Source organism: Schistocerca cancellata, chromosome 2 (genome assembly GCF_023864275.1).
Source record: "Schistocerca cancellata isolate TAMUIC-IGC-003103 chromosome 2, iqSchCanc2.1, whole genome shotgun sequence".
NCBI classification, from domain to species: domain Eukaryota; kingdom Metazoa; phylum Arthropoda; class Insecta; order Orthoptera; family Acrididae; genus Schistocerca; species Schistocerca cancellata.
In genome coordinates this window covers 551137093-551150588 of record NC_064627.1, presented here as the reverse complement: position 1 = coordinate 551150588, position 13496 = coordinate 551137093, and the positions used below count along the sequence as shown (strand labels likewise).

General features: G+C 39.5%; 1 protein-coding gene across 1 annotated transcript in view; it reads right to left on the bottom strand.

Annotated features, from left to right (window-relative positions):
* Positions 1 to 465: 465 nt before the first annotated feature.
* LOC126162138 (uncharacterized) overlaps positions 466 to 13496 on the bottom strand; it is a 31785-nt gene continuing 18754 nt past the window's right edge. The window contains exons 2-3 of the mRNA XM_049918433.1: positions 9614 to 10496; positions 466 to 1166 (exon numbers count right to left, since the gene is read on the bottom strand). Coding sequence (XP_049774390.1) covers positions 771 to 1166; positions 9614 to 10477 — 1260 coding nt within the window. The 5' untranslated portion in view covers positions 10478 to 10496 and the 3' untranslated portion in view covers positions 466 to 770. The remainder of the gene's footprint in view (positions 1167 to 9613; positions 10497 to 13496) is intronic.

The window sequence follows — 13496 nt, the reverse complement described above, 5'->3', positions numbered from 1 at the left end:
TACTATGTACGGCTTCACTGTCCACACGTTACATGACTGGTTTTGAAAATATACAGAATTTTACTAAGTGTAGAACTCTGTTAACGAATTAACAATAGCCATTAAATAGCTTTAATATAATTCGCCCACAAATATGTAGAATTCTTAATATTTATAAACGCTGCATACAGAGCACAATCTCATGTCTCACGATAACAAGAACAGTGGAAAATGCCGGAAACATTTATGACGGTTTCTAGTGCACAGTCCTTCGGTTTCTAAACTCAGTCACTAGATTAAACCGCCGACCAGGATGTGTTCTTAGATACACTATCCTCCAGGTATAAGACTCTCCCTAACTTTCGCTTTGAATGATTGACGTACAACATGAGATTTATTCTGTTACTCTGTATACGATTACTGTTGTACCAGTGCTCACCAGCATAAGAAATGGCGACTATATCTTTTCGACAACCGTTGAAGGATTGCAACGTTTGTAATTATTTCATCCAGAACTCTCTCGATATCAGTATATTCAAAAATAACCCATGGAATAAAAAAGATACCAAGCATATTTTAAAGGGATTTTGGAGCACAAGAGTTGTCCTACTACTTATATACAAATCCTCAAGAAATAAATGCGAATTAATCACGTAACACAGTAGGCACGCCTCTGCAAGACATCATATCCACTTACTCATAGCCTACAGTGAGATAGAAGAACGTCTAAGACAGAAATTTACAAACTGTTAGATTATTTGAATCTTAATAGCTATACGTGCTACAAATTGTCATAAAATTCCTTTACTGTCAAAAATTGGCGTCAGGTATTTCATGTAAGATAACGAATAAGGATTCTTGAAGATCTTAGCGAGAGCTTCGTCGGCGTGCTTTGGGTCGTTGAATGCCTTTACGTATTCTGCACCGTACTTTTCAGAAGTCAGAGCAAAGCCGCTCATGCAGCTGAAGAGAAATCCCATAACTAGACAGCGGTCCATGTCCCGTTTCAGCTCCTCTAAAGTGAAGACCTCAGCTTCCTGCTGCATACCCAGGCACCGAAGGATGCCCGACAGCGTGTTGTGGTACTCGCACAGAAGGTCATCCATGTGGTGGCGATGGACCCCCTCACTGGCGTTCGCGTACAAGAAGTACTGCAGGTCCGAGGCCGGGCTGGTCACGTATGACACCTGCAAACATTCCCATTAACGCTCGTTCAAAGTACATATGCTAAAATGTAACTACACTGATGGAAAAAAATCACACAACCAAAAAATACAATAGTGTAGGCAACATGTTTAACGGGGGTAGGACGTCAAACGGGCCGACTTGGAGCAGGAGAGGCACCACAGGACATTTTATTTTCTACTGCCCATACTTTTACAAATAAATTCAAAAAACTTTGTCAGCATGACCAGGAAGAATTCAGGATTCACACTCATAGCAGTGGAAGTGCAAAAACATAACAAAATAATTTTTTTTAGATCTGAAATTTCATCTTTTTTTCACTTACTGTTCGTTGCATTTGTTGCTATAGGTACATTTTTCTTCACAAGTAAGAGAGATTCTCTGATGAATTTTGCACAGCATACAAACCATACTTACAGGTGTATGAAACTCTAGAATTTTCCAAATCTATTACAAACTGTGGTAAAAATTGAGATAATTAACTACAAAATTTGATTTTTTTCTAAACATAAAGTTTATAACGTAACAGCTCATTCATTTTTTAATAAATTAAATAGATTCTAGAGTTTCAGACACCTGTAAGTATGGTTTGTATGATGTGCAAAATTCATCGAACAGTCTCTCTTACTTACGAAGAAAAGTCTACCTATAGCAACAAATGCAGCCAATAGTAAGCGAAAAAATGATGAAATTTCACATGTAAAAAAAATTTTGTTATGTTTTTTAACTTCCGCTGCTACGAGTGTGAATCCTGAATCCTTCCTGGTCATGCTGACAAAATTTTATGAATTTACTTGTAAAAGTATAGACAGTGGAAATTAAAATGTCCTGTGGTGCCTCTCTTGCTCCAAATCGGCACGTTTGACGTCCTACCCCCCTTAAGCGATTAACGTTACTAGATCAGAGGTTAATACAAACACGAGATAAGCCATTCCAAAGGTGAATTGACGGTTCTGTAACAAACAGTGTAACCGCCAGAATGCTGAATGCAAGCACGCATATTGCGTACATTGTGTCGTGCAGGTCCCGGTTGTCGATTTGTGGAATGGAATTCCTTGCCTGTAGCATTTGGCGGTCAATACAGGAACGCTTAATGCTGGTTGTGGATGACGCTGGAGTCGTCCTCCAATGACGTCCCATATGTGCTCGTTTGGAGACAGATTTGGTGATCGAACAGGACAAAGCAAATCTTTAGAGAATGTTGGGTTACAACAGCAGCGTTATCCCATTGTAAAACAAACCCTGGAAAGCTGTTCATGAACGGCAGCACAACCTGTCGAATCAGCGAACTGATGTACAAATTACCAGTCATGGTGCGTTATTTATGCATATTTATACATTCCACGTATGATTTATACGATTCATCTTAGTGATGTGGAATGAGTCATTTTGCACTCTTATTACACATTCCTATATACTTGTAAATATGGCTGCGTACTAACCATTTACAAATTGTTTCTTCCTATAATGCGGAAGTGAATTACTAATTTCCAACACACCGTCTTTCACGTACTAAATAAACAGAAATTCTTCAGCGGAATACAAAATGTCAAGGACAAACTTTTTCATTTTGTTTTCTAATTTAATTTTGCTGTCTGTAAGAAGCTTTATATCGTGGGTAAGTGAGCAAAAATTATATTAATGGAATTATGCACCTCTTTTGGTGCTAGCGAAAATACACTACTGGCCATTAAAATTGCTACACCACGAAGATGACGTGCTACAGACGCGAAATTTAACCGACAGGATACGATGCTGTGATATGCAAATTATTAGCTTTTCAGAGCATTCACATAACTTGCTGACATGTTTTCAACCGATTTCTCATACACAAACAGCAGTTGACCGGCATTGCCTGGTGAAACGTTGTTCTGATGCCTCGTGTAAGGAAGAGAAATGCGTACCATCACGTTTCCGACTTTGATAAAGATCGGATTGTAGCCTATCGCGATTGCGGTTTATCTTATCGCAACATTTCTGCTCGCGTTGGTCGAGATCCAATGACTGTTAGCAGAATGTGGAATCGGTGGGTTCAGGAGGGTAATACGGAACGCCGTGCTGGATCCCAACGGCCTCATATCACTAGCAGTTGAGATGACAGGCATCTTATCTGCATGGCTGTAACGGATCGTGCAGCCACGTCTCGATCCCTGAGTCAACAAATGTGGGCATTTGCAAGACAACAACCATCTGCACGAACAGTTCGACGACGTTTCTAGCAGCATGGACTATCAGCTCGGAGACCATGGCTGCGGTTACCCTTGACGCTGCATCACAGACAGGAGCGCCTGCGATGGTGTACTCAACGACGAACCTGGGTGCACGAATGGCGAAACGTCATTTTTTCGGATGAATCCAGGTTCTGTTTACAGCATCATGATGGTCGCATCCGTGTTTGGCGACATCGCGGTGAACGCAGACTGGAAGCGTGTATTCGTCATCGCCATACTGGCGTATCACTCGGTGTGATGATATGGGGTGCCAATGGTTACACGTCTCGGTCACCTCTTGTTCGCATTGACTGCACTTTGAACAGTGGACGTTACATTTCAGACGTGTTACGACCCGTGGCTCTACCCTTCATTCGATCCCAGCGAAACCCTACGTTTCAGCAGGATAATGCACGACCGAATGTTGCTGGTCCTGTACGGGCCTTTCTGGATAATGTTCGACTGCTGCCCTGCCCAGCACTTTCTCCAGATCTATCACCAATTGAAAACGTCTGGTCAATGTTGGCCGAGCAGCTGGCTCATCACAATACGCCAGTCACTATTCTTGATGAACTGTGGTATCGTGTTGAAGCTGCATAGGCAGCGGTACCTGTACACGCCATCCAAGCTCTGTTTGACTCAATGCCCAGGTGTATCAAGGCCGTTATTACGGCCAGAGGTGGTTGTTCTGGCTACTGATTTCTCAGGACCTATGCACCCAAATTGCGTGAAACTGTAATCACATGTCAGTTCTAGTATAATATATTTGTCCACTGAATATCCGTTTATCATCTGCATTTCTTCTTGGTGTAGCAGTTTTAATGGCCAGTAGTGTATTAATATGAAATAATGAATACTACTTCTTCTTCTTCCGACATTGTAACTCTAAATACCATCGTTCTTAGTGAAGTGTAATGGGTTACTTACAACAAACTTAATGAGGGAACAGAAATACAGTGATGCAGTAGTAAAAAGATGTAGCCCCAAGAGCAGATGCCTAAAACATAATCATGAGCGAGTGTCACATATTATCCTTACAGCGCGTGAGTTGTGAAAACTTTCCTTCTTAAAGATGAGCTATCCCATGACATTATTCCACTGGACATTATTGAATGGATGTATGCTAGATACGTCAACTCATCGATTTGTCTCTCCCCAAGATTTGCAATGTTTGTTAGTGCAAACGTGGCAGAACTGAGCTGTTTATGACGTTAAATTTGTTTTCAGTTTAAATTGTCATCAATTAACTTTGAAATTTCAAACCTTTTTTTGAATTTACCGTTGGTGTAGTATCTATAAAAGTGAATATGCCGTCTTTTAGAAATTTATCATAAGACCTTTTATAGAATACCATTCAATAATGCGCTTAAAAAAGTATCTACCAATTCTTCTTTTTCCCTAAGTATCCCGGGTTCGATTCCCGGCGGGGTCAGGGATTTTCTCTGCCTCGTGATGGCTGGGTGTTGTGTGATGTCCTTAGGTTAGTTAGGTTTAAGTAGTTGTAAGTTCTAGGGGACTGATGACCTAAGATGTTAAGTCCCATAGTGCTCAGAGCCATTTGAACCATTCCCTAAGTATCTTTAGATTGATTAACATGCAAATGTCTTCTGCAAAAAGAACGAATTCTGCTTGTTACGTATTAGGTGGGAGTAATATGTAGTTTTATTAATGACATTAATCAAATAACACACAAACAGAATACCTCATTCGTCTTCAGATTGATGTCTACTGGCCACAACTCATTTTTGACAACGTTTTATATAGTTGCTGGACATAGCCAGAGAAGGTTTATTTTTCAATTATTGGTGAATGTCAATCAAAATTTGATGCAGACGACTGTGCACTGTGTTTGTCTGCAGTGATCTGTTTTGAACTGAATATAATTAGCCAAAACTCGTTATTCTTAGTTAATTAACAGTGGAGGGATATCTCCTGCGCCCACAATGAAAGCAATTACAGAGCTACCTCGAATCTAAGAACCACTCAGGTGTTCATTGATCAGGTCTCCCTTTCCTACGTAGGTGGTGCTGGATCAGGCAACAGTGTTGTGATTGCTTAGGCATATATGGTCTTTCGCCTATATGAGTAGGGGGAAGGGATTTAAAATGGTAAAAATAACTTTCTCCGTGACTTGGGGAATTATCCTGTTAACAAAATGAAATTAAAAAGGACGAGGAGTAATTTTGTACTTCGCTCTAGTATCCCGACCTGGTGACTTTCAAAGCCTGCTGGAGAGCATGGATTTGGATCTCTGGCACAAGACGGAGCTGTTACAGCTATGAGCGCTATCATCGCTTTCCCGCAGCGCCACACACGATTCCGCTGGCCGATATTGTAGCTCGCGACCGCTCTGTAAGTTACCGCGTTTCAGCGACACGGGGCTTACAAGACAACGTTCCCAAGTGTAAATAAACGATCTTGATGCCACTTGCGGATATGTAGAGCGGTCAAATTAATGCAGTACGTTGTTATTCGTTTCTGTCAAATATGGCTTTTAAGGGATATAACGCTACCTGAAAGATAGTTTACCATTCAAGGATTAGAGGAAATATCTTCGAAATCATGAAATATGAATAAAAGTCGTTCATATAAAGGCTGCAATGTAATTATCGTTCTTTATAAGAAAAAAGTCGTTCATATAAAGGCTTAATTGTAATTATCGTTCTTTATAACTGTGTAACTGTAATTTTGCGAAATATCCCACCACTATTAATTAATTTTCAAAAATTATTATATTTTTTTTTTTTTTTTTGCAACATAAATCAAAGAAGCTTTCACAGCATATCCATCCACCTGTAATAAAACTGGTTTCTTAATTTAGTTTTACGTTTCAAATTGTTATTTTACGTTTTAAATTTACATTTTTGTTTCTTATTTTATCATTTCACAAATATGTGTTTTGTTAGTTGAATATAATAAGTAACTCATTATTATGATACAAAATCATTAAAGTAATGTTAATCTGTAAATAAATGCTTAAAACATAACGCTTCCTTCACACCACAAAAATAAAATGAACGAAACTTCTTCACGTAATACACACGATGGACTACACAATATAAAACAAAATTCAGCAGAATTCCCAAGTAATTGTGGGCAATCCTCAAAGCACCCTGATTTGTTTCAGTACGTCGGAAAACCTTGGCGGCGAAAATTTATTATGTACCAGTGACAATAGTTAGCATATAATGTTTCTCAAGTCGAGACTGATCTCATAACATTCAGTGGAACCAGATCAAAAATTTTTCTCACAAAGTTGTTCCAATATCGAAAGCAGTATACATCCCGTAGCTATATGTGTTCTGTCAGGCCATTGGGTATCACCAGATGAACAGCTTCCCCGTTCTCAGGTATGAAGCTCAAATCGGTTTCCTCTCACTGACCACATCCTTTCTCATAATTTTAAAAGAATCTAATGGTGAATTCGGGCTAAGAATACGAGGATCTTTCTTTGAAGCCCCAAATGAACTTGTGATTGCACCGAAGTCTAATAAACTAACGTCTGACCACGTCAAAAGATATTTGACAGAAGTTTTCTTCCCCAGTCCGGGAGAAAAATCTGTATTATTGTTAAATTCTAGTGGTGGTCAGTTTTGAGCATCTCACCCGAGGACAAGGAACTTGTTCATTTAATGATCACAAAGCGTTCGACGGCGCTTGCACAGCCGTGCGACATATAAGGCTTCAGTGTTGGAAGAAATTTCTGAGAAGATTTTGAGATATAGTTTTGTTTAATGATTATGCAGTCAGTCTCTGGTTGATAAACAATATACTCTAGCTGAAGTCACTAGCATATAACCATTCCTCGTAGCACGGGTTTACCAACATATTGAAATATGCCTAATACAAATCAGAATATTTAGAGTACCACCCAAGACAATTTGAAATCCTACTGAATTTTTTATCATATTCTATTCTCCGTCGTGTATATTATGTACGGAAATTTCGTTTATTTTATATGCCAGATATAAAAAACTTTATGTTTTAACCATTTATCGACAGATTATCATTATTTTACTGATTTTCTAACATGATAACGAGTTAGTAATTGTTTCAATTAACAAAATATACATTTGTAAAACGGCACACTAACAAACAAAAAAAAAGAGTAGAACATAACATAAGAGTTTAAATCATAAAACAAGAATAAATAAAACAAGTAATTGGCATAATAATGAGGTTTCAGTTAGGTATTTTACTGATTTTCTAACATGATAACGAATTAGTAATTGTTTCAATTAACAAAATATACATTTGTGAAACGGCACACTAACAAACAAAAAAAAGAGTAGAACATAACATAACAGTTTAAAATGTAAAACAAGAATAAATAAAACAAGTAATTAGCATAATAATGAGGTTTCAGTTAGGTATGTCGAAAATACTCCGACAGTACATTGTGCACAGATTATTTTCAAAAACCTTTATTTCAGAAACCAGCTTCGTTACACATGGATGGATGTGACAAGAAAGCTTCTTTCATTTATATTATAACAAAATGTTTTTATTTTTCAGTATTAATTGATTATGATGGGATATTTTGTGAAATTTCGGATTATTAAAGTAGTTGGTTACACAGTTAACAAGAAAGTAAACTACGTTTTAGTTTTTATTAATTTTTTTATATTTCATGGTTTTTAAGATATTCAGTCTTAACACAATATTCCAAATTACCTTTGGGGATGTCTTTTATGCCTTAAAAGCGAAATCTGGTAGAAACGAAAAAATATATATCATTATGTTGACCCCTCTACATACCCGCTAAGTTTCATCGAGGTCATTATTTTTACACCTGGGAAAGTTTCCTTATCAGCGGTGTATGCGCTTCGCGATCATCTCTTTATCGTAATATCCTTTTTGTTCTTGGTCTCCGCTTTCGCTTTGCCATAGGTGGTCTTTCCCCTTCCAAGTGCAGCGACAAAAATTTCAAGGCATATTAGCACCGCCAGTGCCAAACACAATTCGTGGTTTCAAGTGGCCATACTCAGGTCGTCCACTAAAAATCAAAAAGCGATGGCCATCAGCTACAACAGTTGACGCACAGTGGGCTTTTCCCGCGATTATTTGTATCTACACACGCTGCAAGCACTGTAAAGTGCATGGCAGAGGGAACTTAGCATGGTATCAAAGGCTAGACTGTGTGTTTCAAGTCCAAAAACTTAAGGCATTTACTTGCTAAAACGTTGTAATCGGGTCACCAACAGAGCGAAACATGTTAAAAACTGATACATCATTCTGGCATATTACAGTGCGTCATAAGGTAAACATTCTGAGGCCTCAACATCAAACGAACAATTATTTGCAGCAGAACACAATTTTTATTTTTGGCAATGCGTGAGTATGCACGGCGAGGCAGCTCGGACAGACCATCACAGACATATTCAGAATGAATAAATAAATAAATCGATCTAAGTTAAAGCGGGCAAAACGGCGAATTTTCTGACGCATGTAAGTAATTTTAGCTGTCGTGGGGACTTTTAATTTCTTTTAATTGTACGCTTTTTCTGTGGCTTTGGAAAAGCCTAAAAAGATGACGCCAGTGACATATTGCATGGAAATTGACATTAAGAAGAGAACAACGCCACAAACTATCGTCTTGTCGTCAAGAGAAGGGGTTTCATAAACGTCGGCCCTACTGCCTCAATGCGTGAACACACGCAGCTCAGGCACGGTTCGCGAGTTTAGTACTGTGACTGTCAAATGAAGTTCTCATAATGTTGACTTTTTGCGCTGTTAGATGGCTTAAAGCGATTCGAGGGATTCATTACTGCACATTGAATTACATCTGGAATTTGCTTAGGTCCGCATTGTATGGCATTTTTTATCTTCGGGGGAGGTCGCTGTTCCCTTGTAATCAACTTATTAAATGTACCCCACAGGTAAAAGTCAAGAACTGTTAACGCTGGGAGACGTACAGGCCATTTTGTATGTGCCGACCGACGTCTCCAACTATCCGTCTAAATAATCTATTTTATTAGAGACATGGTACAAAAAATGTTCAGATGTATGTGAAATCTTATGGGACTTAACTGCTAAGGTCATCAGTCCCTAAGCTTACACTCTACTTAACCTAAATTATCCTAAGGACAAACACACACACCCATGCCCGAGGGAGGACTCCAACCTCCGCCGGGACCAGCCACACAGGAGGCGTGGTACGTCTATTCATACAGTTACTGGAAAAAGAGTTAAGCTTCATGAAGAAAGAACGTGTAACAAAAGTTTTGAGGTATTCTAACCTGAAAGTCAACAAGTCTGACATCTGACAGTGCTCCCTCCACGTACTTAAACATCACGTTGTTCTTCCAGCAGTCACCATGGACCATTACAAGTAGCTTGGTCTCCTCCTTCATTCGCTCAAATAATTCGAATATGCTGTCAGCATATCGGTCTATAAATCCCCGGAATTTTTCAGAATACTTTTCATACCCTGGACACTTATTCAGTTCATCTGCCAGTGCAGACATGATCTTAGACCCTATTGATCTGAAATAGTCCTGAGTACGCTTGTCTGTGAACGTACTACTAGCGAACACGCTCTTGTAATGTGGCTGTTTGTCGAGTAGAAACGCCGAGGCGGCGTGTAATCTGGCGTATGCTCGGAGGACCATCTTGCAGTGCTGGTAGTCCAGAGGCCGACCTCCCTCAGCCATCCTGAAGCCGGCTGTTGACAGGTCCTCCAACACAAGGAAGTCTGCCGGCTGCTGACCCCAGTCGTAGCAGCGAGCTGTCAGAGGCTGGAAGTCCTCACCCTCCAACGACGCCAATATTTTGTGGATCTGCGGCAGCACCTCATGCAGCATCTGCGTCTCTATTCTGAACACCTGACAATTTTCCATCAGTTCCTTCATCGGACCAAAATCAAGAACTGTTTTGACTAGTAGTGATTCCTTTTTCGCCTCTTCTTCGTTGTCTTCCCCCTTCAGAAGGACAGTTACTCTGAACAGCAAACTTGTATAGCCAACTCCTTCCGGACAAGCGTACTGTACTTTAATTGAATCTACAGATACTTCTTTTCCAGTTTTATTTATCATTGCAGATTCTATGAATTTTTGATTGATCCAGGAAGGAGGCGGTGGTCGAGCTTCGTTGGGCGATTCCATACTGTTGTGTACCCTTCACCTGAAAAAATAACAAACGATTCCAGAATAGTAGTCAACATACTGAGAGCTAACTTAAGTACATTTAATATCAGGCAGTTAAACAGAGTGAAGCACGTAACTATTTCATCTCAAACAATGTTTAATGAGATATTCAAGCTTTTTTTATCATTAATAAGTAAGGTTGTCCAAGGCTAACTGGATCCAAATACCGTTCCTCTTATTCAATATAGATGCTTTGGTTTCTTAAAGTTCGTAAACTGGAGTTACAATCCTTATCAGTGAGATCTAACAGAGGAAGTCTGACCTATGCAATTTACCTCACTCACGCACTGGTTCTGGCGAGAAGTGGTTGCAACCTAACTTCGTGGTTAGCTTACCAAGATATAACAATCTCAGAAGTCAGGAATGGTAGAAAGGCATCGTCCTGTTTATCGATGAAATTGTATCATGACAGTAATTAATAGCACTGCGTAAGCTACGGTCACTACTTCAGTTCATGGCGCCATGTATAGAACTACCAGATACTTCACTTACAGTCATGTCTCTTAAATTTCTACAGATATCAATTACATCAGATCTTCACAGATCAAGCTGAGTTATTTAATTTCTGTATTTCACATGCTATGGCGGTTGAGGAGACAGGCCGTAATGTCAAAGTTATTATTTCACAAGTAGAAGAGCAACTATAATTATTACGAATTATCACGTCATTCGCCGTGAACCACGTTTCTGAAGACGCACAACTCAACGAATGAGTGGTATTCATCACATGGAGCAGGCTTCCTCTGTTACATCTCACTAATCATGTATTCGATAGGAGATTTTAAGCCCCGTTCAAAACTCAGCACTTCAAACGTAGTACAGGAAATTAATAATACTCCCAGACCCCTGAGCGCAACTTCTGCAAAGAAGCAAGTATGCACACAGTACGTCAAGGAAGCAGATGCATTTCTCAGGTTCTTCCTTTTTTTGTTTGACTTTTGGCCTGTGGGCGATACAGTCATCTTTTAGTGTACTAGGTTTTTCTCAGGAGTTACAGGGCAAGGATATGCATCTTTAAAAACTGTACTATACTTATGAAATAGCACATCACGTTTATGGAGGATTGCCACATCAGTGTCTAGTGGTTAATAAAATCTGATCAACTAGTGTAAGAATTTCATTAGCTGGTTCGCATACAGCCTAATTGCGAAGAAAATATGATTTATGTCTGATATAGCTGCTCTGAGTAAGATCTGTTTGCGTTCCTCGTAGCACTGGAACGAATTCCGAGATGTGTATGAAGCTGGCGTATAATTTTGGTTTTTGGGTGGCATATATTTTACTTCCATCAACTTTCTCATTCGAGTGACTGTGTTATCGGGTGCTTAATTGCGGTTATAATTGAATTTTCGTTACTTGAACCACGTAGACTGTAAAGACAGTAAACTGTTTGCCGTAGGGGTACCCAGTTTTGTAGGAATGACGTTCAGACGGTGCGCTGCAGGATTTTAGTTGTTAACAGAGTTAGTTATATGACTTGCCATTATGCGCCGATGGTACCGGTACGACGACGTGGGACTGGAACACCAGCGTCAGTGTGCATTAAAGTTGCAGACAGTCAACATGAGTCTGGACAAGGTGAACTGGACTTTATTCGTAAAGTTGTTTTACCAAAACAACAGCAACAATGCTATCGCTATTCGCGAGGATCGACCGCTAAAGGAATTCGGAGAGGTCCTCTTTCCGCAGCGGGATAGAAGAACATGATTAGGAGGTTCCAATTAACGGCGATAAATTGGTAAAGGAGTTAACGGCTAAGAATGTTGGACACAATGTTCGATCTGAGCAGAGTATCAGCTGTGTCACAACAGAACATTCCATGGTCCATTGTTGTTCCGGACAGAAGCAGAACAATCTCTAGTGCGGTTCCAGGCTGTCATGGATACAGAGAGTCGTCACGTTAAGGAACGTTCCTAACGCGAATCGTAAATATTGTACGCAATTAACAAATGTTAATAACTCATGTGTAAATGAAAATATGTTTCTTTCAATAGTGTACTCGTTATTTCTCTTCCGCATGTCCTTACAAATGTATCCATTATGTTTCACTGTCCCACGATCAGTAGTTTGTCATTGGAGCCCTCTCAAATAGTGAAAGTTTAGTTACAACGGTCTCTTACATTTTTAGAGAAATACGTCTGACATTAATTTGACAAGACATTTCTACAGCCTTCATAAGCACGGCATTTGTTCGAGTGCAACACAGTGCTCTTATGCAAATCCTGGGACCACGAATCTGCATGTTTATAGTTTCGAAATATCTTGACTGTTGCCTCTGCAGAGGTTCTTGCAATCACAATCAGTTCCATCCAGACGTTTAGGGCTCCTGTAGATTAGAAGCAAAATATTAGGACACATTTGTAACCAAGAGCGTTACACTAAAACAAGGGCTTATCTGTAATATGACATGAGCGATGATAAATACCAGTCTGCCTATCGTAAACACCATAACACGATCACTGCAGTAATTAAGGTAACAGATGACCTAAAATATGTAATGACAACAGTGATGACACTATATTTACGCTACTAGACTTCAGGAAAACACATATTTGAGGCCGTCCATTCTGACATACTGTTTCGAAAAAACTGACAGGTAGGAGTTTCCAAAATAATGTGCTTAAGTGGTTCGAAAGCTATTTGAGGAACAGTGAGCAGTGTATTGTCTGTGGAAACGAAAAGTCTTCCTAGAAGCACGCTATCTTAGGAGTGCTACAGGGGTCAGTCATGGACCCACTCTTGTTCCTCTTGTCTGTCAATGGTATTTTGTAATTTCTGTGCGCCTGTAAACATACTCTATCTACATGCCGACTACCTCCAATTTAAGTGCCTTACCTGAAGGTGTCTTACTACTATCATTCGGAGGAATGACAATCTGTCGTCAGTCGTGAGATGTGCGCAATACCCAGAACTAAAATTAAATATAATGGGGTTACAAATGACACTAGTATCCCAGTAAAAATAATTTTATCTGACT